This window comes from Phoxinus phoxinus, assembly GCF_949152265.1.
Source record: "Phoxinus phoxinus genome assembly, chromosome: 5".
Taxonomy (NCBI): Eukaryota; Metazoa; Chordata; class Actinopteri; order Cypriniformes; family Leuciscidae; genus Phoxinus; species Phoxinus phoxinus.
Window position 1 is genome coordinate 39,538,726 of NC_136880.1, and position 27,930 is coordinate 39,566,655.

General features: G+C 38.0%; 1 protein-coding gene across 1 annotated transcript; it reads left to right on the forward strand.

Moving 5' to 3' along the window:
• On the forward strand, window positions 1-27,887 carry lrrc24 (leucine rich repeat containing 24). Its single transcript, XM_079612783.1, has 5 exons — window positions 1-426; window positions 17,755-17,929; window positions 21,406-21,684; window positions 23,004-23,172; window positions 23,501-27,887. The coding sequence occupies exons 2-5, from the start codon at window positions 17,768-17,770 to the stop codon at window positions 24,655-24,657; spliced, it is 1,767 nt and encodes a 588-aa protein (XP_079468909.1). The 5' UTR covers window positions 1-426; window positions 17,755-17,767; the 3' UTR covers window positions 24,658-27,887.
• The last annotated feature ends 43 nt before the right edge of the window (window positions 27,888-27,930 follow it).

The window sequence follows — 27,930 nt, forward strand, 5'->3', positions numbered from 1 at the left end:
GAGAGAGAGAGAGAGAGAGAGAGAGAGAGAGAGAGAGAGAGAGAGATGTAGGCGACCCAGCTGAGCTCATAGGGAAGCAGGGAATTTGAGAAAGGTTCTTAACCTATTTTACAGGGATGCTGAACGTCCTTTTGGTTTGTTAATCTCTTATTGGTAAGAGATTCACGACTCGGCCGATATTGATTCGGTATTTTGTTTGTAAGGGATGTCACAGAGGAATATTCCAGCTTCGCTGCTGTGAGGATGGCAGGACGGAGCGGTGGCCTTTTCGGATCGCAGCTCAAATGCCGCTTTGTTCGCCGTCCAGACGTGGATTGATATTTCATTCATGTGCATCTGAATTCAGTCCGTATAAAGACCAACAGCGTAGCTCTTCAACACCGCACACACTCAGCACTGCACCGAGACCACGCGACGTTACAGGAGGTAAGCTCATCCGTCTGCACTAGTCCGATGGATATACTCACGCATCCTGTGACTTTTAAAACACTTTGTCTAATTGAACGCACAACACGTGCACTGCTGTTTCTTCTCATGCTTTCACAACAGTGTCTTTCTGCCTGCAACTAACTGAAGGAAGTAGTAGGCTAATGCACTCGTGTGCTTATTGTTTTTACTTTAAATGGGTCTCTCCTATTCAGCATTATAATATGATGTGCAATACTGTAAAATCAGTATCATTAAGGCTATTCAGAACTGAATTGGACCACATGGAGAAGGAGATCATTTGTTCTGAGCTGTCAGTGATAGAGAGTAGATGTGCTCAGGGTTATTATGTTTGATATGTAATTTATTACACATTATATGACTAACATTTCATGTAAATCTAATCCTATTTCTTCAGATATAACTCTTTTGTTATTTGATGTCTCACTTAAGAATAATCTTGTACTATTTGACAAAGATACAAAGTAGCAAAGACAACAAAAAGCATTATAGTGGTTTTTTTTTTGTATATTTTGATGTTACTATAAATACTATTATTTTATGAAGGCTGGTTGATTTAGCACAGTTCATGCACATACACACTACTCAACAACACAGAGATAACAACAGTTCAACAACAGTTTGATTGCATGCTATTCAATATGTCAGTTGTTGTGCAACAGACGCTGAATGTCAGAGTCTGAATATGGCAAACATACAGGACATTCTTGGAATAGAACTGGAAATATGAAAATATTACAAACCGTCTCGTTTAGTGATAGACTGATACATCTGCCGAGCCAGTTATTCAGGCGATTTGTGAGAATCTGTCATCTCAAAAAACGGTTGGAAATGGTCATACCACTGACAGCTTTGTCAAAGCATAGAGCACATTTTCTGAGGTATTTAGTCAATTTTGAGGTAATATTTAGTAAATAAGTGGCAATATAGTAAATGAGTGAAAATATATTAAATTGTGGTTGTCTAATATATGGCTGATGCTGACACTGATCTAGAGAGCTATGTTCAAATATATAATGTATTTGTTCTTGGCTAAACTGCTGCAGAGCAAGTATGGACTTACTACAAGTAGATTAGGCTCTGTTTACACCTGGATGTGTTTCGGTCGATCGGATCACAAGTAGACGAGGGAGACACATATCCGTTTACACCTGGTGTTTTAAACCGTCTCTTTTGTCCACTTTCAACCACTTCTGTCCTGATTTCTTCAAGGGGAGGGTCTATGTGCGGGTAAATGTATGGACTTTTTCAGATCTTTCAATCTAATGGACAAAATAAGCTCACGCAATTTACATATGAACGCGCCCGGAGACGACGTAAAAACACATGGAGAGTAGCAGTCTTCGTTTCTGCTCTGACAGACCAGCCGAACGCTGTGAGTGTGTGTTAGAAATCAGGAATGGTGAGAGAACATTGTGCATTGTGCTCCACCCACTTCAACCCAAACTCGGGTCTTTAGCTGACAAAGTTTAAATCCCGTCTGTCTAGCGCACGCACTTCCCATAATGTTAAGCGTTAGATCAGTAGACGTAGAGTCTTTTGTGGCTGTTCGAACACATTCAACCTACACTATACGAAAGCAATCCGGTCAAATCCGTTTTTTGACTACCTCAGGAAGTGGTCAAAAGTAGACAAGCTCAAAACATTTTACACCTGTATTTAGCGTCGTCCACTTGTGATCCGATCGACCAAAACGCATCTTAATACCAGGTTTAAACAGGGCCACAGACACACTGCTGCATGAATAGTCATCCATAAAACCAGTAGCAGATCTAGGCAGGCGGAGCTGGGGGAGGTGGAGGGTTTCAGAGAAACTCAGGACTAGCTTACAGCAATCAATGAACCAGACTATTACATTTTGAGCAGGCTGTCTCATTGGCTGCAGGATCAGCAGAGGCCAATCAGCTTGTGCCATGTGGTAATGATGTGATTGATTTGCATACGGCATGTAAAGGACCTCTAGATACATTTTAATAAATTAATAATATTACATTATTATTATTATTATTATTATTATATATTACATGGATTTAGATCAGTATCAGCATCAGCCATATTGGTTAACCATATACTGAATCTACTGAGCAGTTGTTTGAAAAAGATGTAGTGCATCATACACTGTTAGAGAAAAATCCATATAAAACCAGAAGAAGTACTAGTAATTTTCTGCCTGCACATTACCTGTTAAGTTGTATTGACATTTCCCTTAACCCGAAAACACGACACAATGCAATGTGTAATTCAAAATACAGATATTCTCTGCATATCAACAGGGTACATTGGGTCCTATTTTTACAAGCTTTTCTTAGAATGTGCAGAATCCGCTGTTATTGCTTAAAAGACATATTGCATGTGGATTTTGAGACTCAATTTCCTTCAATTCTTAATAAAGGCGCTCAGAAAGGCATGTGAATGGCACTGAGCACACAGAGCTGAAGTCGAGCTACAGGTGATTTAGTGGTGATGCTGGTTTATTTTCAGGCTTTATCTGGCTGGAAGTCCAGCGTAGAAGCACAAGAGCCCAGTGTCACACGCACAACCAGCGTGCAGAGAATAATAGAGCAGCGATCGATACAAACCAGCCAGCAAGCCTCTCTGCACACGTGTGGATCCTGTAATGTTACAACACCCAACACGAGTAAAGAACAATGGAGGTTTGTGTGTGATTGCCAGTCAAATATAGTGGGTGTTTGATCAGCCATGCAAACGTTTTGCTTAAAGTTATTAAATATACTTTGCTTAAATAAAATCAGGCTTATTTTAGGACCATTACTGCATTATGACAATTAAGTCGTTCATTCTCTCTCCATGTTATCGTTACTGTAATGAAAATTAGTCTGATAATTGTTTTGCAATAAAGTAAAATAAAATAGTGCTCAAATAATAATAATAATAACATTATTATTATGTAAATACCTTATGATATTATTTTTGCACTGCCTTTAATTTGTGCTGACTTAAATAAAAACATCTGCAATTTGTGTTACACTACACAAAATACTGTATTACAGTAATGAGAATCTAATGAGAATCATTATAGAGAATAATGAGAATAAAATAAAAATAACCAACGTCTGGGTGCATTATGGTAATGAGAATGTCAGGGGAAATGTGCTTAATTTAATATTCATGAAAATAATTCAACAATGCCAAATAGATAGGCTTTATTTCCTTTATAGAAAGTTTAATTTCTTATGACTTTGGGGTGAAATGCGACCTGGACATGTTTTCGTGAGATTCGTTCTCAGGTTTCCCACAATGCATTTTTTTTTGTTGCATCTTAAAGGGTTAATTCACCCAAAAATGTAAATTCTGTCATTAAATATTCACACGAATGTCGTTCCAAACCTGTAAGACTTTCGTTCATCTTCAGAACACAAATGATCTTAGAAACCTGAGCGATTTCTGTGCCTTCAAGCAGTTCATTAAGAGATCAAACTAATCCACATGAATTGAGCGGTTTAGTCCAAGTTTTCTGAAGAGACATGGCTTTATATTTTTGGGTGAACTACCTCTTTAAAAGATTTAAAATCTGTGGACAGTGTTGCTCCTCTGGCAAACACACACACATATTGATCTGTGCTTAGCGACCAGAAAAATCAATCACAGCAAACCGCATCTGGACACGGTACTGCGATTAAATAACAAGCAGATGTGTCTATTCATTTGGACCATCCGAAGATTCAGACTCTCTGGGTAAATTGGTGACTCGCCAGCACGCGCTATAGACATTCACAGGCCCCGTATTGATTCGCCGACAGTAGCTTCAGGTTTTGGATGCTTGCTTGTATTGTGGAGTGTGTGTGAGTTTACTTTTGATGAGAAATGATAAAAGACAACGGGGTGGGAGTGTGTTTGCATCTCTGATTACTACCCTCGTGTTCTGTGATTACCATGAGCCGAATGGAAAACACACATCACAGAGCAGAACAATTTATATAATCTCATCTCTTAGTTGAGCACACAAACACAACTGCATCTTGCAGTTTTAACCTATAGCAGAAGATAAAAAGTGCAAAAGAAGTCTGGTCATACGTATGTTGCATCTGTGAGGCTACATAAGGGTCGGGAAGGCACTGGCACACTTAGATTGACAGCTGGTCCCCCCAATCAAATGAGACACAACATCATTTTTTGGGGAAAGGAGAAAAAAAATCACGCATGTACAATAATAATCACTCAAATACTATACATTGATTTAGCTATCACTCCTGAAACTTTGCAGTTTGTACGTGGCCGCTGGTCAAGCATGAAAAACAAGAGCTTTATTCAAATTCTGAATTCTGAACCTACAAACCGTGCAAAGATCGCTTCCTTTGTAATCACTCATGTTAGTTCATCGCAATCTCACAAAGTTCTGTTATAATCAATGAAGCCGACTGCGCAATAGAGACAGAGCGTAAAGCGTCATAATCTGAAGACCACGACCACACCGGGGGACGACAACGACAATCCAACCGTCTCCATTGACTTGCATTGCGTGAGGCTGCCTCCTTGTCATTTCTTGCTTCTAACAAAAGACAGAAAAATGCCTAAAAGCTGCTGTGTGACAAGGTGTACAGCAAACAAGCTAAGAAACCCAGAAATACGTTTTTATAAGCTGTCGACCCCAAAAAACGAGCGTTTAAGGACTTAAAAGTGGAACAGGCTGGAACGAATGGGTAAATTGTGGGATCCTGACACTCAGTATGCACTAAAAACACAGTTACATGTGCAGTAAGTTAAACATTTGGTCACTGGAGAGTCAGTTTTATATATTATATTTCTGTAAGATAAGCGATCCTGTGTTGCCGATTACGTTCTCCTCCAGTGGGCGTATGTTAGTTCTCAGTGTAATGAGACACGTTACGCTCTGTCTCAACTGCCAGTATCCACTTTTATGTCCTTAAACACTCAAAAAAACGAAATTTTTGGGGTCGACAGCTTATAAAAACTTATTTCTGGGTTTTTTGGCTTGTTTGCTGTGCACCTTGTCACACAGCAGCTTTTAGGCATTTTTCTGTCTTTAGTTAAAAGCAAGAAATGACAAGGAGGCAGCCTCTCGCAATGCAAAGTCAATGGAGACGGTTGGATTGTTTTCCCCCTGGTGGGGGCGTGGCCTAAATACGCTCTGTCTCTATGAATCTCTTATTCGCATAATGTCTACACTCTGTTATAATGACACGATTCTCGAACGTGCACAACTCAGCACTGGGAAACAACTCAGTGTTTTGAGCGGTGAGTACTTAAAGGGTAACTAAACCCCTGGTCAGAGCCTGACTCCACCCACTGGCAATATTTGAAAAATGCTGGAAAAGTGGGCAGAGCCCAGTGGAGGGGGTGCGTGCACCTCAGACACATCTCTCTGTAGGCAAGGGCGGGGTTAGCTGGTACCCTCTCTTTCATCACAGGGTACCACAACTGCCAATAGGAAAATTCAACTGCATTAGCCACCGTTCAACCTGAAGAGGGCAGCACTCAGACGTTTTTACACCATATATTGTAGAATTAAAACACTTTATACCCAAATGTCAAAAAAAATGACTTGAATCAATGAACAGCATTAATAAAGCCCCAGTCTTACAGATCATTAACTAAAAAAAGTTACCCTTTAAACTCTTCTGATTGGCCATTGTGTTTAAGAAATCAACAGATTGGCTACATTGCTCGATCCTGCAAGAACACGTTGTAAATAGAAACATTTGACGCTCTCTAGGTGGATGGATGAATGGATTATGTTGTTTTCATGAAAGTGACTGTAAATAACATTTAACTAATCTTAATTGTGAAATAATTTTTTCCCCATTCCCCATTATCTTCTTAAAATTGTAAGTCTGATCGCTTCAGAAAAGTACCAACACATGACCTCGCCTCATTATTTATCATTCATGTCCGCAGCTCAAACATGCAGGGTGAATTACGTGCTAACGTTTCAAACTGAAGGTCAGGGCTTTGTTCAGGTCACTAACAAGGGCCCTATGAAATTCATTTTATTTTTCCACAAATACTGTGTTTTTCAGGTGAATTTTCCTGGATTCCAATTTAATGGTTTAATGGATCCATTTAATGGATTAATGTCTAATATTTTTTTTAACAATTGCAAAATTTGAAAAATAATGAGGCCAGATTATAATTTTTTTTTTCGAGTTTTATAATTAAATACAAATGTATTATCAAAAACGGTGGTAATAAAACAAATGCATACATTTAATTAATCTTTCAAACTGTTATCAAGTGAAGATTTGATTAAATAAGTGCTGCTCATCAGAGGTTTACTGTTTAAAGTAAAACATTAATGAAAATATATTATTATTAATAATGATTATATTAATAATTAACATTATTATTATTTTATCTAGTTATCTTAATAAACCAGACATTGTATATTACGAATATTGCTGACTCTTTTACAGATTGCGTTTGTTATGTATATGGATTGCTTTCGTCATTATGAATAAAAGCATCTCCTAACCGCATAAATGTAAATTATTTATTATTACTTTGAAAAGTAAATTATATATCTTAACATTTTCTGCATTCTACTTCTCTATTATATATTTCTTCAAGTGAAACCGAACATTTATTTTGTCAGATTGTCGTGAAGAACTTTAGGTTATGACATGATATTATATTTTTTTTATCAAATGAATATTGAATTCTCCATCCACGAAATCATAGGGCCCTATACCTAACCCTAAGTATGAGCATTATTAGTGATGCTTGCAGCATACTTGACTCAAGATGCATGATAAGTGCTTCATTACAAGCAATTAGTGAATGTGTTTCTTTCTTTCTCCCCTGTTCACGTTGTTAATCTCCCTCGCCCTCTGTTTCTTTGTCTCTGTCTTATTCTTCAGTCTCTGCTCGTTGCTGAACACAGTTCTCGTCGTAATAGTGCCTGCAGGCCTTGCCTTCAGAATCCAAGCCCTGTGCTATTGTTTCCATGACAACATGGGAGGCATGGCCGGAGGGCATCGCTGTGTATTTGCACTCTCACTCACAATTTCTCGATCTTTTATCTCTTCCTGACACAGTGAATTTGATCACTTCAAGTATTCTTATTTAGAACCTTTATTTCAAATTAGAGATGTGCGTTTGACTCGACCGCAGAGAGTCGCAGATGAATGCTCGTGTCAGATGACGCAATAGGTGAGATTTGTGTTGATGATATGGGTTAGGAGACACTCGAAGCTTTTAAGCTCGGGCCATTTGCCTCTTTGCGTCTCTGGCCATTAAGAGAGCACTCGTGGGAACACATTAGGTTTGAATGTGATGTTATATGAGGGTGTCAGGTGCAAGCGCAGGGAGTTTATTCACTGAAATAATGACACACTCAACAGGCTAGATCTAAAAACGTGACAGCCACCAAAAAAGCATGATGTGTGTTTGTGGAGATAAAATGAGAAAATGTTTTAAAAAAAATCATAGTAATTCATAATATGTATGTGTAGGCTACTGTATTACAGTAATGGGAATCGTTAACAGAAATATTTACAAAATGAGAATTTCAGAGGGAAATTCAAAGGGGTCATGACATGGATCTTTTTTATTATTTTAATGTTTTGATAAAGTTTATATATTTAACCCTCATTCTGAGCCTCTGTGTTTGAAATTATCCGTTTTTAAGGGGCGGCTCCTTTAAGGCTTGTCAGTAAATGGCCTGTTATGATTGGCTAACGTCATTGCATAAGAAAACAGTATCAACACCCGCACGCTATCGCATGCGAGTACGTGTTTTGAAAACATTATCCATATAAAACCGTAATTTACAGACAAAGCATTATGAAATCATTGACTTATGGTTTGTGATGCAGCTGCTGTCAGATCCAATACTGACCGCTTCATCTTTAAACTAGGGCTGTCAAACGATTAAAATATTTAATCGCGATTAATCCCATTACTGTCATAGTCAAGAGACATTTAGAATAGATAAAAATGTGTGATTAATCGCGATTAATCACACATTTTTATCTATTCTAAATGTCTCTTGATTTCTTTTTGTCCCATTATTTTTTTCTCATTTTAATGCTCTTATCAACATGGAAAAGTGGATCGGCTTGCTTTGTGCAAATGTTTTTTTTATTATTATTGAAAACAACATTGGCATATGTGTTAAATTTCACACTAACATTCTCACTTGGAGCAAATAATCTCTCACACAATGTAACACTGTCCATCAATAGAAGGGTGAAAGAAATACTGACGAGGTAACGTTACTGATGTTGACGAGTGGGCGTAGAAACGCATCAGCTGTGTGTGTGTGTGTGTGTGTGTGTGTGCTTGACCATCAAGTGGTATTTCAGACTGGACGTGCTGCGATGATAGCTCAGTTCATAACGACAAAACACACAGATTACTTTGGTCTTGTCAATTGAACCATTTGGCAACTTTTTAAAAGTAAACTTTCCATTCAGATTCTTTATTGGCATCCATTTCGGCGTCTCGCGCTCATCATTCATCCACTCAAAACGTAACGTTCAGACGAGAAGCGCCGCGTCGCGCAGCGGCTCGTATTTAAAATTAACACATTATTCTCTATGAGTGTACACACACCGGCGGCGCCATTCAGCGTTTTTATTGCTGGCCATAAACTGAGAAAGTGCGCGTCCGATGTGCTAGACGCGCTCAGTTGTCCTAGACGCGGCTCGGCTCTGCGCTTCTCGTCCACTATTTGGCGGCTCGCAAGCCCAAACAAGTGTGTGCGGCGCCTGTTGTTTTGTTTCTGGTCTAGCTAGATCCGCTGTGGTGTTGTAGTTTTAATAACGTTACTAGTTGTTGCAAAAGCATGTGAAAAAAACTACAAAGTTTGCTAGGCGTTAATCTCGCGATAAAAAAATTGACGCCGTTAAAATGGGTTTGCGTTAACGCCGTTAATAACGCGTTTAACGGACAGCCCTACTTTAAACAAAAGTTTCTTTGCGAACTCTCCATTACACTGTGCCTCGTTTACAAAACAAAATGCTCTGAACCAACATATAATCCTTTGATACGATCCAGGACGGCATTAAAATAAACCATCCACTTGTTTCCCCTTCTGAAGTCTCTACAGAGCCGTTTAAACCGGACGCGTCAAAGCAAACGTTCTTTCACTCTTTCACTCGTCCTGTTGTCGACAGACTCGAGCGCGTGGAGTTTGTCAGAAACTGAACGTACATCTGTAAACTGTATCCACTAGACAGCGTCAGTGATTAATGGGTTATTTTTGACGTTTTATATTATATTTGAGGCAAATGTCAGCAGTTAAGCGACTGAACACCAGAGGGAGGAGCCTATGATGCCATGATGTATTCATTAATGTCTTGCTCTGGAGGCAGGTATATTATGCAAATGTATTCGCCCGTGAAATCCCGCAATATCCAAAAACAGCATTTTTAGAGCTTGATTAAATAAGTGCTTTTTTATATCAAGGAGGACGTTTTTTAGCTCTGAAACTTGCAGGAATGTTTTAATGGTGCAAAGACCGTTATATGTCAAAAGATCAAGGCAAATTTGATTTCTCATGTCATGACCCTTTTAATATTCATGAAAGGTTAAGTGCCATTGGTCCTAAAAATAAAATGCAATTCATTTTCTTTATGCAAAATATTATTTCTTAATTTCTTTAAATTTTGTGGTATGTGATTTGACAGTGTTTTTGACTTAGATTTCCTACAATACATTGATTTGCATCATAAACACTAGAAAGACAAATAACAGAGTGGTTATTTTGAAATTGCCAATATCAAGATAATATGACTGATATGATCATTAAAGTGAAGGTTCACCCAAAAATGAATCATGAGACATCATGGAATAATGTATTGTGCGCATATTCAGTCTCATTCCAGCAGCCGAAAGGATGAAACTACAGTCCACCATGAAGGAAGCAAATAGGCATGTAAACGGATGTTAAAGGGGTGGTAAAATGCCCTTTTCACAAGATACGCAAAATACCCCACAGATATTTTTATATAGCATGTTAAAGTTGTCCGTTTTTGAGGGTCTGCAAAAACGCACCGTTTTGAGCCTGGCCCTTTAACTGCAAATGAGCTGCTGCAGAGGGCGGGGTTTCAAGAGCTAGTGTGTGTTAGCAGCTGCGATTACCTCACGCAGACACACACTAAAATGACAGAAACTGTTCTGCCCTCAATGTCAGAGTCAGACAAAGATGGAGAGACTCAAGAAGAAGTGACAACATGTAGAAGCAACAGGACGACTCTGAATGGTTAGTTGATGAATTTATGTTGCTGATGTGGAGTTAACTATCTTCAATTAGCATATTCTGTCATGCTAATTTATAAATCGCTCGTATAGGAACAGTTGTGAGATGCACACAGAGTGACTTTCTATTGCATGTGAAAAGATGGATGCTAAAGGTGATGGATGCAAGCTGACTCACTAGTCTTATACAACATGCAGATTTTCCTCTTCTCAACATGGACTGCGTGTTTCCGGGGGCGGGGCTTATGTAGATTTTAGGGTTGGTGATGTCACTAACCCCGGAGGAATGTCGTGTAGTCCCTACCAGCCGTTTGTTTTAGTCCTTAAAAAAAACGATTTCTTTAAAAGCTAATATCTTCCTTTGCTTTGAACTTTGCAGATGTTGTTTATGCTCAAACAGCAACATTACACACTGACTAAAGTTAGAAAAGTGAAATCATACTTTACCACCCCTTTAAATATACAGTTTATCTAAAAATGTCCTCCACCGAGTTCATATTTTCTTATGCAGAGCAACACATGGCACTTTTCAAGTACAGTTTTCCCAGTAAAAGGACAGTCTGCGGTCTACACTGTCTCGCTCAGGGGCAGAATCCTGAATGAAGTGGCATTTCACGAAACACCCAGTTACATACGGCACTGTAGATATTAAACCCTCCAAGGCAAGCTGCTCTCAGACAAGAGCAAACAAAGCGATCTAGCCTTTACTGCATTCAGAACTGGTGCACACTATAAACAAGAGTCTATTAGCTTGTCAGAACTGAACAGCCCTTATAGCTCATCCAAAGAGTACAGCATTATAACCAGACTCATGACAGCACAAAATATCTCGGAGGCAAACTGACATTCATACTGTACATCATCTAGAAAACCCACTGAAGCTTTCCACCAGTGAAAAATTATGCTTTTTTGTTTTCTTGTTTTGCAGTTGTTTAAGAAACGGATGAGCTGAATTTGATGCAAAACAGATTGAATTGCAGATGTGCTTTTTCACTAGAACAGATTGAGTGTTTGTTCTTGTTTTTTTTCTGTGCGAGTTCAACATAATGCTCCGAGTCGAAAAACAGGAAAATAATTTATGAAGCAAGTATGAGAACGCAGTTAACAGCTCACTGGAGGAAATGATTATCAGTGAATAGTGACTCAAGTTCCAGTCTGTTTCTCAAAGGGTCATGAATCATGTGTCTTCAGAAGACGTGGAATAGCAGATCAATCATTTGGACTACTTTTATGATACTTTTGTGTCTTTTATGAAGATAGAAAGACCTTATTTCTCCACTTGTATTCTACAAAAAAATAAAGAATGACATGAACTACAGTATGTAATGACAGAAGTATTGTTTTGTTTTTTTGGGGGGGGGGGGGGGGCAGGTCTATTTATTTATTTACATATTATTTATTTATTTTATTTTCATAAATCCTCTACGAAAAGCAATATTTAGTAGACAAGATACATCTCTCCATTGAAAGCCAATTAATATTGCACGCATGTTCCTTGACAAAAAATAAATAAATTGGAGATATCAATGGAGATATATGATTTTTATTTTTTGTCAAGAAACTATTATAGTCTTTGTTACATTCTAAAAAATGCTGGGTTGTTTCAACCCAATTTTGGGTCAAATATGGACAAGCCCAAACGTTGGGTTAAAAATGTAATTAAAAAGTTTAACCCAACGGCTGGGTTTGTCCAAATTTGACCCAAAATTGGGTTGAAACAACCCAGCATTTTTTTTTAGAGTGTATTAGATTTAGAATTATATATTTTTTTCTATTTTCATTTTAGTGGACGTTTTAGTAATTTTTTTGTGTTTTGTAATTTGTATTATTATACACAGAATATATATATTTTAATATGCCTATATCGTGTTTTTGTTGTTGTTGTTGTTATTTTAGTACGGTAGTTAAACTTAACGAAATGGTGCCTTGGCAACTAGCTGAAATTATAGGGGTAATGAACCGGCTTTTAAAAATAAAATGATATTGTTGTCTGAGGTCAATTTATGACGTTTGCTTGGTTTTTACATTCAAAAACATCAAAATGAATAAGTAATAGTTTATTTTCTACCCTGGTTTTGAGCCTAGCTCCTGAAACACTGGGTTTGTATGGGTGTGCCGCATTGAAGATAACAGTTTTGCATATTATAATGAGTTTCATGAAATGTGCGAGTCGGTGGGCGGGGCTAAACAGGCAGTGTTGAAGTAGGTGTCGATCTTCTTCTGCGGAGGCGGTGTTTGATACCCTGTGATGTCATAGATCCCCACTTTGAAAAACCCGTCGTTCGCTGAGCCTGCTGTCAATACAAGCTTTTATTGGACTAACAAGGAAGTTTTCAGTTCTGAAACTTACAGGATATTCTTATAGTATGAATACCTCTTATATGTCAAAAGCTCAAGAAAAATTGTATTTCTCAGTTTATCACCCCTTTAAGTTTAAGTTTTTTTTTTTTACTTTACTTTTTTTTCCCCAAGTAATGAAAGTGTTTTTTAATGGTTTTAGTTAACGATAATAACCCTGCTTTTAGCATCTACCGACAGTCAAACTTCAATGTTGCAAATCTGCCAAATTTCTCCAAACACCAATTCCCACTTTTCATGATTCAGTCAACATTAGAAGGCTTAATGAAGTCCCTCGCTGCACTTTCTTCTGATTGAATTTCCCGTTTCCCTTAGACGTGTCAGTCTGTCCGTCTAATATCCATCCATCTGAGATATGACATCTGTTGAGACTTCAACATCCTCCCATCATGCCTCTGTTTTCCACTCTCAACACACTCTGCTGTTCTTGGAGCGAGAATGCAGTGAATTCCAAACACAAGTTCTCATGATGCGAAGCCGGCAAATATTAAATTCTGTAGATGTTCCTTCTGCGTTTACAGGATCTCATCTGGCAGAATCACTTCAGAACCCAGACGCACATGTAACTAAGAGAGCGCCATATCTCACAGAACATCGCCTTTTCAACACTTCACGGCTCCGTCTTTTGACTTGCTGATGTTTGTGAGGCGGCACACGTAGCAAATGAAAGGCAAAACTCCCATTTTCCCCCCTTTATTCCATCTTTGTGATTTCCATTCTCTTTCTCCAGCGACGGGAGAATAGCGTTTGAGTGCAGGACAGTGGACTTGAATAGACTGCCATTTCTCCACTGATGTTTATCATCTTTCTCCTTCATGCTTTGAGCAGAGAGAAAAGGCTTATGTGGGTCATGTTGCATTAATCGAGCTCGCTGTCCTCTCAAATACTCTCTAAATTAAGCAACCGGCATAAAATATTCACATTTGCTCATGGTTCATCATTCAATGACACATTTAAGTGAAGAACAGCTCACATCAACAGTGAAGCAAAACTGCTCTCACAGAGACAATCTTATTTCTTTCCACCATTATATCTTTGTTTTTTGTTTTTGTTCAAAAATGAGATGTTATTTTTATATTTAAGATTTTGGAGCTCTTGATGCATTAATTTCAAATCTGTGTTTCCAAATGGCTTCATGTCGCTTTTGATCCACGTGGCCAGGACCTCTAAATCTTTCAGCGCTGATCTTTTTCAGGCACGACCATGTTTCAGGCTCTGAGCTCAGAGACAGCAGACCCAGAACTGTTAAACGCATACAGAACTCTGTATTGATCCATTTCGTGAGACTTGTCAGGGCTTTGATGATGCTCTGGCTCTCAGCAAACTCTCTTTCACTCTGAATTTGATCTAGAAAAGATTAGCTAAAGAAAGAAAGAGTAGTTTAGGAGCATAACCCTGAATGTCAGCAGAAACCGTTTCTACTAGACAATCCCCTGTAAAGACCTCAGATCCTCGGCAAAGAACCAGACCAATGACCAGCTTCGGCTCCATATATCCGGCGTGATGAATCAGATCTTATAGCAAAAGGAACTGGATGAATATTTGAATGCTACTGATCCACAATCTGAATTCTGACTTGTGAAGCAGCCTGAATCATAATCACACTGTGTTTGTTCGTTGGCCAAAGGAGAACTGGCCCCCCCGACTGAACCAAAGTTTTTTTTTCTCCATTCTGTCACCTGATGGAGTTTGGGTTCCTTGCCACTGTCGCCTCTGGCTTGGGTTAGGGACACTTAACAATTAATCTTTTTTTAAAGGAGAACTTGGCAACTTTTTAACTTAATAAAACTGTCTAGAAATCATTTGGATGGTTAAACAACCTGTTCTGGTGACATTGGTGACTTTCCCTGCTCCCCCCAGTGTTCCCAGGTGGAAAACCAACCTTGCAACTTGGGGACTACCGTCCCGGCAAGATAGAAATTGGAAGTCTTGTGAGAAAGGAGAACGAGCGAGAAACACAAACTGCTTTATGGTTAATAACAGAATACAAAATGTACATGTCAATGTTCTATGATAATGTGTATGATGTATTACCCACCTCGGTAGACATAGCTCCACACGATAAAGTTGGCCGGCTCCGATCATAACAAATGCACATGAAATATACACCCCACAGCTGTAGGGGGAGCTCGTGGGGAAAACATGCGACAACAAAAGTGAAAATCAGCGAAGAAATGACCAGAGTTCTGCTTTAAAATGTGGTCGATTCAAAATCGATTCTCAAAGGCCAAGAATCGATTTTTTTTCCATATTTATGTATCTATCCCCCAAAAGCCAGTATTAGTTTTCCTCCACTGTTCATAGCCGTGCAGCCTCCACGTTACAGCGAATGCTGTGAGATGTATGTGTTTTATCTTAAACATAAAATAACCTGATCCTGTGTGATCAAGGCTTGCGACTGTTCTGACTTGTCCAAATTTCAGCATAAATTTTTCATCTTTTATCAAAATCCTGTCTATTCATTGTATGCATTTGAAATATAGAGTTGGGTTCTGGTTTAATGTTCCCATGTGTACCTAAAATAAGAAGAGTTTAATATACAGGTTTGTAGCTTTTTATTTCTTTTTATTAATTAACCACTTGTAAACTTATGTTCACTGTTCTTTATTATAAATATAGGATTTGTATTAAATCTATATTCATTGAGTCGAATCGAGAATCGAAATCCGAATTGAAAATCGAAATCGAATCGAAACATCTGAATCGATACCCAGCCCTAATATGCAGCAATATTATTGATCTGACTGTATGACGCTGTTGAATGAGAACTGAACTGGACAATGACGTTATTTTTTGCAGAACTGCTTTATAAAGTAATTTAATAATTGATTATATTTACAACGGAACCGAATCAACACTGAACAACAGCCAAAATGCAGCATTTTCCTGTATCACTTTGAAACCATCTATTGTATAAAGCGCTACAGAAATAAAGGCGACAAACACAAAAGCACAAAGGATGCTTTTGCTGGCAGGTACAGAGAGATTTAGTCTTTTCTTGTCAGGTTTTTCCTTGTTGTTCTATGAAAGCACGTTTCACTGCGTCTTAAGCAGGGCCTCGAGTTTCCAGCAACAAGTCATTGGACTGTCAAAAGTGAACATGTTTGACACAACCACAACATGTGTCAGTCAGAGCATACTTGATGTCCAGATGTCACTCTTTCACTCATTCATGTACATTATATAAAACATTATTTTGTAATGTATATATATTTATATACATTTAAACTTAAATATGTGTATATTTCATTATTTAAAAATGGTTATTTATAAAAAAAAAATTTTTTTGGTTCATCACGGTTTCCACAAAGTAAATTAGCAGCATTTTCAACATATTATAATAATATGAATGTTTGTTGAGCAGCATATTATAATGATTTCTGAAGGATCATGTGACACTGAAGACTGGAGTAATAATGCTGAAAATTCAGCTTTGAATCACAGAAATAAATATATATTAGGGCTGTCAAAAGATTAATCGTGATTAATCACATCCAAAATAAAAGTTTGTGTTTACATAATATATGTGTGTGTACTGTGTATAATTATGTATATATATATATATATAAAAACACACACAATCATGTATATATTTAAGAAGAATTGGTTATTTATATATCAAATATTTATATATAATATAAATTATATAAATGTATATACAGTATATAAATGCAATTATTCCTTAAATATATTCATGAATGTGTGTGTATTTATACATAATAATTCTACACAGTATACACAGTTCTACACATTCTACACAGTATACACATATATTATGTAAACACAAACTTTTATTTTGGATGTGATTAATCACGATTAATCTTTTGACAGCCCTAATATATATATATATATATATTTAATTTTTATTATTGAATAGAAAATTGTAATAATATTTCACAATATTAAATTTTTTACTGTATTTTTGATCAAATAAAAGCAGCCTTGGTGACCATAAAATGCTTTTGAACAAATTGTACGGACCCCAAACTTTTGAACAATACTGAAGATATATTAAATATCCTTGTTTTTAAGTAATGCAATTTTATTATTTATTATTTAAACCCAACGCTACAGTAGGTGTTATATAATCTCAGGCTTATGAACAGTCATACTGTCCAGTCGTGAAGTGGATCGAGTAAAGCTGTAAATCTGGGGCCAGGGGGCCGAAACGCACATGTCTTTGTTCATAACTCTTCTAATCCATGTCTTAATGAAAAGCTGGGGATTTCAGATGGATGAGGCGAGTGGAGCAGGCGGAGGGTTTGATCTGGCCTCCTGGGAGAAGCGTGTGTAGTGTGCGCTGGGCAGTGTTTGGTGTTGTATTTCATATTCTCTCAAAACAGAAGCGAGATCCTGGAGGCAGAGCATGTGCACCTCAAGCCTCATGTTTAATTAACCAAAGCCCAGCACAGACTCCTCCTAAGAGACTGTTCTGTTGGGACCAGCAGGCAGGAGTGAGCGCTATCCGTCTTTCAGCTGGGGGTTTTTCTCCTCCTTATGTTGACTCTACACTTTCTTCCCTTTCTGCACCGCAGGATTCAATTTTCCGATCCACTTAGGCGGGATTCTCATGCGTTACGGATCCGATTAGTTCACACGTGCATGCACTCTTTAACAACAAACCCAGTTTTTTTTTCTGTGTCTGTCTCTCTCTCTCTTTCGGGCAATTATTCAGCTGGTTTAACTGAAATCCATCCCTCTTTCTTCTTCTCTCTTTTGCCCTAGTTCTGCCGCCTCTTTTCTATCATTCCGTCTTCCCTGTTTTTGCAGTTTTTCCCCGGAGATGAATCCTCCTCAGCTCTCTGTGGTGTTGGTGCTGATGTTGGCCCAGCTGTGCGCATCTTCTCTGGGTTGTCCATCTGGGTGTCGCTGCTACAGTTTGACCGTGGAATGTGGATCCACCGGACTCAAAGAGATCCCGCAAGGCATTACTCACGGGACACAGGTCAGTGATCACACTAAGCATGTGGATCTGTTGGCGGTGTCATATTTTGAGAATGACTTGAAAAGCGATTTTAGTCAGTCAAGAAACTCCAGATAAACTCTTAAAGGGATAGTTCACCCTAAGATGAAAATTAAGTAACTATTTACTCACCCTGGTGTTGTTGTAATGCTGTATGCCCTTCTTTCTCACCCAGAAAAAGCTGTGAGAAATAAAGATTAACATGACATGACATGAAATACAACACCTAGAAATCCCCAAAAAAGTATCCGTTTACTTTCATCACTGAGTCAAATATCACCGGACCGAAACTCGTTTGTCTGATGACAGTCAGAATGACAGATGTGAACGCGATAACTTACGACAAGCACAACGGATATATTCACCTCAGAGAAGAAGGTAGTTGGTAAAACATGATAATGGTGTCATTAATTAAGTGGGGTTAAAACACCTGTCGTGTGTGTGTTTGTTTGGAAGAATGGGGGTGAGTGCTGGAGCACACATTTTATTGACCGTGCAAACCTGTACAAAATAAAACAACATGCAAGCTTCAAGGATAAACGCGTCACAGAAGTTATTCCTCCACTCAGCTCCTTAGCAGTCTTTGGATTGTTTTTATGTGCCGCTACAGGTGCTTTCACATCTGTAGTTCGGTTCATTTGGTCCGGACCAAGGGCGAAAAATAATACTTTGTAGCATTTTCAGGCGTTTTGGTTCCTTACCACACTGATATTGCTCTGGTCCGAATCAGTTGATGAGTTGATGAAACGAACCAAAATGCAGTCACATGACAACCTCCACACATTACTCGTTGGCCAGATGTGTCTTGAATGTATTTCCATAACTGCACTTCGATTGGTCAGAATTAACGTGCGGGGAAATTTCAACTCTTGGAAGTAAACAAAGAGCAGGAAAATCCGGCAGACAACGCGCCGCTTTTTACTATGGAGAGACGACTGCGTGGGCTGATTGTATCCCTGGTCATAGTTTATTATATAGTAATATATATGCGATTGCTGCATTCACACCGGCCCAAACCAACCGCACCACGGGGTACAACGAACTCTCAAATAAGAATAGCTAACTTTTTTTAAATACATATTCAAATCATAAGAATGTGTGTGTGTGTGTGTGTGTGTGCGTGTGTGTGTGTGTGTGTGTGTGTGTGTGTGTTTTGATGTTAAAAACAATATGAAGAAAATATGGAAAATACTTACAACATTAAGGTTTAGAGTAACAAGAAGCTACCAGAAAAAGTTGATTTACTGTTTGTAAATTAATAACTTTAGTCATATAAAGTTAATTTAAATGTGCCATAGGTGTTATGTTTAATATTTGTGTAAAAGTTTTCATTGAAAAATATTTTATTTTTAAATAAAAAGAATGTATTGTTATAATTTTTGAGCAGTATACTGTAAAAAAAAAAGTTAGAAGTTTTATAATATACAACAAAGACTATTGTAGTGTTTTGTAGACTATTGTACAAGAAAAGTTTCACTCTCTACTTCAAAATTTCATGTTTAATTCAATGTGTTACTTGCCATTTCATGGTATTTATTTTAGAAATTTACTAGCAATTTCTGAAAGAAAATAGTTTCTACACCAAATTTTTGCTTGGTGTATGATCAGTAATATTGTCAAGATGTTTATAAATACTTTCCATTCGCTTTTACGGTAGAAAACGGAGCTGAATTACAAACTTTGAGAATGACCTAAGTAACGATTGATCAGTCAAAGTCGACATAAAATTAAAGTTTACTGTAGTAAATGTTTTTGTTCTTATTGTGAATGGTTTTGCCATTGTTCTTTACACACTTTTGTGAATGAAAACCAAAACATATACATTAATCACACCAGGCTGCATTTGACCTCAGGTCTACTCAGCATCCGGTCACACACTCTTATCTGGTCAACCTAAACGATAAGATACGGCCTTCTTTCCACACCTTGACCCACAATACAGCAAAGTTGAGATCAAAACCATAGATCATAACTCCAGATAGTGCTGGGATCATTCGTTACATCAGCGACTCCCTTATTTGCATGTCTATGTGTCTGCTCCAGTCACATCACTTACATTACTGCAGCTCGTGAATATTCATGAGCCGGCTTGCATAAACTGCTCAATTGACCCGTGTAACCTATGCTGCACAATAAATTTGCTTCGGCTCGGCCTGTGTTTGATTACAGACAATAGCTTGATAGGAATCAATTAGAAAATTAATTAGTGTAATATGTTGCATCATTAATAGAGTTATAGTAGTGAAGACAGGCTCAGTCCTACTCTTTGAAAGCCCATTAATGCCGTTCCTGACGCTGGTAATTGATTTGTTTGTGCGTTTCACTGATAGTCGACCCAGAACTGTGCAACACTCACAGAACTTTGTATTGATCCATTTTAAGTTAAAGGAAACCTTCTTTGACTCTGAATTCAGCTGGAACTGAGCAAAGATGAACAGCAAGAGGAATATTCATGCGTGAGTGTGTTTTGTCAGCAGTCTCGCTGCTCTCAGTGATTAGGACAGAAACTCAGGTCGACGTGGATGAGACGGATGTAGGCTAGCGTATAAAATCAATGAAGCTTATACTGCAAGAGAAACAGATTCTCATTAGAGTTTGATCAATATTGCCTTTTAATGACTGATACGATACAGACCATGTTTTATCTGAACACCGATATGCAGAGCCAATTTAATTATCGTTGTAACAGTAAAATGCTAATTCAATTATTAATATAGCTAACTTATTATTTATGACAACTATATTAACAATAACAGTAATAATAATAATAATATGCAGGACTAATTTTAATTATTGTTTTATTTCAGTTTTCAACTAAATAACCATAAGACTATGACAATAAAACATAATAATAATAATTCTATTATTAATTAAATGTATTACTAATATTGTTGTATTTAAAAATGACAACAATAATAACAAAAATAATAACAGTTTTGATAATAATAATAATCATCTCATTATTAATATAATTATTATTCCATTATTAATATAATATTATAATTTCCATATTGTATTACAATTTTATAATATAATATTATTATTATATCCATTATTAATATAATTTGTTGTTGTCATTATTAATATGATTATTATGACAACAATTATAATACTTGCAATAATTATATGCATAATAAAAATTATAATAATCAAAATGTTATTGTTAATATAAGTTATTATTATTCCATTATTAATATAATAATAGTATAATATTATTATAATTTCCATATTCAAATAATAGTATTAATTACAACAATAATAATATATAATATTTGTATATTTTAATATAACAATTTAAATATTACATTTTCCATGTTCAAATAGTATTAATATAATATTATATTATCCATTATTAATAATAATTATATAAAGCACCTATCACATCACTCACTCTCTCTTTTATTTTAAAACTGTGATATGTACTAATGTTACACCCATGGAATTTGTGTCCGCTTCAGACCATCTTTCTACAGGACAATGCCATTGGACAGATCCGTCAGCGGGATCTCTCGGAGCTCGGCCAGCTGCACTACCTCTACCTGCAAAATAACAGCATCTCCACGCTTGAGCCCGGGGCCTTCAGGAACCTGGGTCTGCTTCTGGAGCTCGCGCTCAATGGAAACCGCATCCACCTGATCACAGCGGACGTCTTCCGTGGCCTGGACCACCTGCGCATCCTCTACCTCGCAGGAAACCAGATCACCAGACTCGACGACTACACGTTCCGCGGACTGCAGGTGAAACGACTCTGTGCCGTCTGAAAATTGACATTTACAGTATGTTATGGGATTTGGGAACATTCATTTACAGTATAAATGTGACTAAAACATTCATTTAAAGATAAAGGTTTAGCCAGGACTTTCATTTTTTGGCTTGTAAGGTCCAAAAAAACAACAACAAGCGATCATGATTTTCTACAAATAATAATGTTACTTAGATTTCCAAAATAAAATTAAGGAGAAAAAAATAATAATTGTAAATATATTTGACTGAGTACAAGTATTCATCTATACTATTGTTCCTACGAAAACAAGATGATTTTTGCACTTTTTTGACAACATTTTGGGGAAACCAGTGTTTTTTTTTTTTTTTTTGAGATTCTATTATAGTTAATAATATTTTGAATTAGATTTTGTTTATATTTTCCATTTTCATTTCAGTTAATGTTTTAGTAATTGTATTGTGTGTTGGACATTTTATTTTAATTTTTTTAATATGCTATAATTTTTATTATTATTCTTTTTTTTTTTTTTTTGTATATCAAGTTAGATTAAACAAAACAGGGAAATGTTGCCTTGGCAACTAGCTGAAAAATGATATACCGGTATTATATTTTATTTTATTTGACTAACACTGATTTGATTTCAAAGAGCGAAAGTGTTTTTTTATGGTTTTAGTTTTAGAATCAGTTATAATAACAAACCTGGTTCAACGTTTTATCCTAACATTTATGAAATACTAATACCATCATATGGCTGTTCAAATCAAACGATTTTTAGAAAGCTCCAGACATTTGCACAACCTTTACATGATGTTACTTTCACAAAGTTTGCAAGTTTTGAAATGCTCATAAGAGTTTAGAAGCATAAAAACTTTTTCAGCAATGTGGTTTAAACATTCACACCAGCCCCATCTTTGATTTTTAACAGGAATGAAAGTGAGGCTGTGAGGGATAGACATACATCTCTTCAGGGGGTTGTACTGTTATTTAGTGTGTTTTTGGATTGTTCTGCTGACGAAACACTGCAAAAATATCTTTCTGAGAGATTTCAGTAGACAAAACTCCCAGACACCATGAGCTGTGGAAAATTAGAAGTGATCTAGGAGCTTTTTACAGCGGATGCCTTTGAAAACACTAAGTTTATCCCTCACAACCTTACTTTCATACCCGTCATGGCGCTGCTCTGAATAAGGTCTATTGGATGGACTGAACTGAAAATAGATGACACTGCATCACTCTAGGTTGCTTTACAAACTGTGTTTTATGATCGTACGGATCATGCTCGCTGCAATAACCATGATGATTGATTCATCGATGTTGATGAATGTATTCCAGCGGTTGCAGGAGCTGCATTTGCAGGAGAATGCGGTGGAGGTGCTGGGAGACCAAGCTCTGGTGGGTCTGTCCTCTCTGGCTCTTCTGGACCTGAGCAGGAACAACCTGAGGACCCTGAGTCCGGCGTCTCTGAAACCCCTCGTCAGCCTGCAGGTGCTGAGAGTCACAGGTACAGTAAGAGCTTCTGCCACAAGAATCACAATAACTCTTTTTAAGCATTCTACTGTTTCGATTTGTTCTCCTTAGAAATGCACATGTGAGATTATCTCATGAATATTAATTAAGTCATGTTTCCATTGGTAGCTATTACCGGTGAGTAAACTAATTAATATTCATGATCCAGTGCTGTGCTGTTGTACGAACGTGCCACATCGACATGGCATTTAGATGTCAGCCAAGCTTGATGTTTTCTCAAGTATTTTTGCACAACATGCCATTTGGATAAATATTTAATAATGCCGTGTTTTGAGAGGCTTATATTGCGTTTGCTTTGACAGATAACCCGTGGCGCTGCGACTGCGCTCTGCACTGGCTGCGCGGCTGGATAAACGAAGAGGGTCAGAGGCTGTTGAGCTCAGCCGAGCGCCGGATGCTGTGTGCCGAACCTCCACGGCTGTCCCACCTCAGTCTGGTGGAGGTTCCCCCAAACAGCCTTGTTTGCATCCCGCCTGTAGTGCAACTGGAGCCCAGCCACTTGACGGTGCGTTTGGGGGAGAGTCTACGCGTGTCCTGCCAGGCGTCCGGATACCCGCAGCCCCAAGTCACCTGGAGGAAAGCGTCTCACGGAAAAGCCCAGCTGTCTCCCAGAGGTCTGGTGCAGGAGGTCGGGATGGACGGGGACGCAAGGGCCGGCGGGAGGTTGGTGACGGCCAGGCCTGGCGGAAAAGGAGGGCCGTCGAGTCGCGGGCCAGTCCGAGGAGGAGCCGAGGAGGGAGGCGACCGGGAAAACTTCGACCCTGATACGGGAAGCGGGATGTTGTTTCTCAGCAATGTCACGGTGGCGCATGCCGGACGCTACGAGTGCGAGGCCTGGAATCCCGGCGGTGTGGCTCGTGTGACTTTTTACCTCTCTGTGAACATGTCTTCGTCCCGCTCGGAAATCTGGCCTCGGTTGCATTCCTCGTCGTACTACCATCCTTCCTCTGTGGACGTGAGCCAGGAGCCGCTGTATGAACTGGAAAGCATGGACTTCAACGCACTGGGAACCGCCACGCAGACGGCCATCGCGGTGGGAATCTCGCTGCTTGCCTTGACGGCGCTGTTGCTGCTCTGCATGATTTACAGTCGTCATCGCCAGCGGCAGAAAGAGGAAGGCGGGTACGGCGCCAGCAAAGAGGAAAGCATCCTTTACGTCAACGACTACTCCGACGGTCCCACCACGTTCGCTCAGCTCGAAGAGTACCGGGACGAACGCGGCCACGAGATGTACGTGTTAAACCGCGCCAAACCGATGCTGCCCTCACCGCCGACATGCATCCAACAGGGGTCAGTGCTAAAGGCCAGTGTGTGTCTGACTCCAGACCGGGTCACAGGGATCGGACCCCGCAGAGCTCCCGCAGAAGGAGGAGAAGGACCTCCGCTTGATCCCGAAGGGTTGTTCATGAACCAGAGCTTGCTGTTTGACACGCAGATCGCTTATGAGATCCACTGCTGAACTGTAGCGCTGGACAGACTTCGGGTTTTTGCCAGTGGATGTTATCCTGCTGAATTTCCTTTCGTTCTGAGAGCACAAACTTTTTTTTTTTAAAGCATTAAGGGAATAAGAGACTTTAAAGCTGCGTTGTGCAATTTCACTGCCATCAAGATTTGCCATTTATTGTCTGACTTCCCCTGTTAGCAGTGTTGCAACACTCTTAAAAAATAAAGGTTCTTTATTGGCATCTATGGTTCCATGAAGAATCTTAAACATCCATGGAACCTTTCCATTCCATTCCACAAAATGTTCATTAGAGTGTAAAACGTTTTTTAAATGTTCTTCACACTAAGAAAAAAAAGGTTATTTTAAGAACTGTTCAGTGAAAGGTTCTTTGGGGACTAGAAATGGTTATTCTACTGCACTGCTATGAAAACCCCCTCTGAGAACCTTTATTTTTAAGACTGTATGTTGAGCTGCTCAAAGAAGCAGAGAAATGTTAAAAACATCAGCGTTTACTCTCGTTGGGGAAATCAACCCTCAAAGGGCAACTTAAAGAAATAGTTCACCCAAAAATGAACATTTATTCCATAATTTACTCGCCCTCAAGCCACAGGTGTACGACTTTCTTCTTTCAGTCGAACACAATCCGAGTTATATTAAATAATATCCTGGCTCTTCCCAGCTTTGTAATGGCATTGAATAGTGTCCAAGTCTTTGAAGCTCCAAAAAGCGCATCCATCCTTCATACAAGTAATCCATACGACTTAATAAATGCCTTTTGAAACGAAGCGATGGGTTTTTGTAAGAGAAATATCCATATTCTCTTTCCAAAACTTCTCGTTTTAGACTTTTCAATTTGTGACGGGCGTTTTGATTTGCTCCATCTTCTGCACTTCCATGTTCATCAATTCTCACCGAAGCTTACGCTACGCTTACATCATACATCAGGTCAGAGGTCACGCTTCCGCCGGAACTCAACTCTCTCATGAACGCGCGTACGACCGTTGCCGGAAGCCAGTGATTATAGGTTATAAAGTTTTACACATGGATATCTTTCTTACAAAAAACCCTCACTTTGCTTCAGAAGTTATTTATTAACCCCATGGAGCCGTATGGATTACTTTTATGATGTATGGATGCACTTTTTGAAGCTTCAAAAACTCAAAACCCTTTAAAGCTGGGAAGAGCCAGGATATTTTTTAATATAACTCAGTGTTCGGCTGAAAGAAGAAAGTCATACACTCCTAGGATGACTTGAGGGCGAGTATAAATTTCAGTTTTGTGATTGAATGGCTATATAATCGTCTCTGCACATTAAACTGGGATTGCACACAGCAGCTTTTAAGGAATAATTCATCCAAAAATGAAAACGTTCTCATTTGCATTGTTTATGCTGGGTTGTTTTTGGTAGAATCACAAATGGAAGCATAAGGTGTTATTTATAAAAACACTCTACATTGTGCATATTAAACAAGTTCCTGTTTGTGTTTCACAGATAAAAAAAATAACAACAGCATTTTGGTGATATACATTTTTGTCATGTGAACAATTTTAGACCGATAAAAAAAAAGATTGCATTTCTTGTTTAGAAACTTTCCTATAGTTTCTAAATACAGTATGTATTAGAAGTGAATACAGGGGCAGGCTACAAAAAAACAGGCTACACATTTAATGAAAAATAGAATAGGGGAGAGAAAAGAGTTTAGAAGTGTAGTCCATTTGGTATAATTCATTTTTAAAGAAATTCATACTTTTATTCAGCAAGGATGCATTAAATTGATGTAAATTGACGATAAAGGCATTTATAATCTTACAAAAGATTTATATTTCAAATAAACATGGTTATTTTGAACTTTATATTCATGAAATAATCCTGAAAAAACTTGTCCACAAAATATTAAGCAGCATAACTGATTTCAACTAATCAGAAATGTTTAGAGTGAATATTAGAGTGATTTCTGAAGGATCATGTGACGCTGAAGACTGGAGTAATGATGCTGAAAATTTAGCTTTGATCACAGGAATAAATTACATTTTAAAGTACATTCATATAGAAAAGTTATTTTAAAGAGTAATAATATTTAGCAATATTACTGTTTTTACTGTTATGATCATAGAATAGCTAAATGCAGCCTTATTGAACATAAGAAACTTAAAAAAACATCCCTCAAACTTTTTAACGGTAGTGTACTTCATTAAATCTGGCGTGTTTTTCACTTGGCGAGGGCAGATAAAAGAAGAAAAAAAAGCCAAACTGCGACAGCACTTGATAAAACTAAAAGTGCTCTTATCACAGACGTTCCTGTAATTTGAATGTCATTTAAAAAAAAATGTTTTACAACCCAGTATCCCAACTCACTATGACAGATAATGATAATTTATATCGCATCCTCTTCATAATGACATGATGGTGAATAATTTAATACATTTTCACTTTTGGATGAACTATTCCTTCAAGAGGACAGTGCTGGTTTTTGCTAAAAGCAAATTCTTGTAGAATGAGAGCCGCTACCTACCTTTAAAAGAAGAGGTTACATAAAACTACCAAAAAACTGGATATTTTTTGTCGTGTTACTGTGAAATGAAGTGATCCAGGCTGAGGTCAATCACACAAGGTCTTGGACAGGGACCGTGAGGACATCTGTGCCGTGACGTCCCTGTGCCAGGCAGTGTGTGAAAAGCTTAATGTCCTTCTTCTTGCAAATGCTGTCTACATATTTCAAGTATTCTTTCTTTTCACATGCATTCCTGTGTGTATTTATTTGTGAACGGCAGGCAGCAGAAGAGAAAGAAACCTGCTTTAAACAAGAATCAAATGCGGGTGGGTTGGTGTGTTAGTGTTTACTACAGGCGGGATACAAATGAAGTAGTCGCATCTATTTTCTGTCCGAGGCTCATTTGCTCTCATACTCTTGACCTCTGCTGGAATAACACTGTGAATAAACAAACAGGACTCTACATTCACAGCTAGCTTTTGTAAGTTATTAGATATGCCAGTTTCTTTCATATATAACAGTATTGTTTTTGAGAGTGTGGGTATTTTTTCCTCTTTGCTATTTCCTTCTCCAGCATTATACGGACAATTTAGTGATGATCACATCAGGGTATACTGTATAAAAGCATTCATTACAGCTTGTGGGAACATCTCAAGGTGTTAAGCTACTGCTCAATACGATAGTTTGTGTATTTCTGTCAAATGTCTAACAAATATCAACCTATTTTATCCTAATAAATTATGCATTTATTTGAGATTTGCTACTGTGTGTCAAAGGGAAATATTGAAAGTCACCA

Excerpts from the sequence above, each read along its gene's own strand:
- lrrc24 (XM_079612783.1), top strand. The coding sequence starts at position 17,768 with ATGAATCCTCCTCAGCTCTCTGTGGTGTTGGTGCTGATGTTGGCCCAG. Across the intron at positions 21,685-23,003 it reads ACACGTTCCGCGGACTGCAG|CGGTTGCAGGAGCTGCATTT; the intron begins GTGAAACGACTC and ends AATGTATTCCAG. Across the intron at positions 23,173-23,500 it reads GCAGGTGCTGAGAGTCACAG|ATAACCCGTGGCGCTGCGAC; the intron begins GTACAGTAAGAG and ends TTGCTTTGACAG.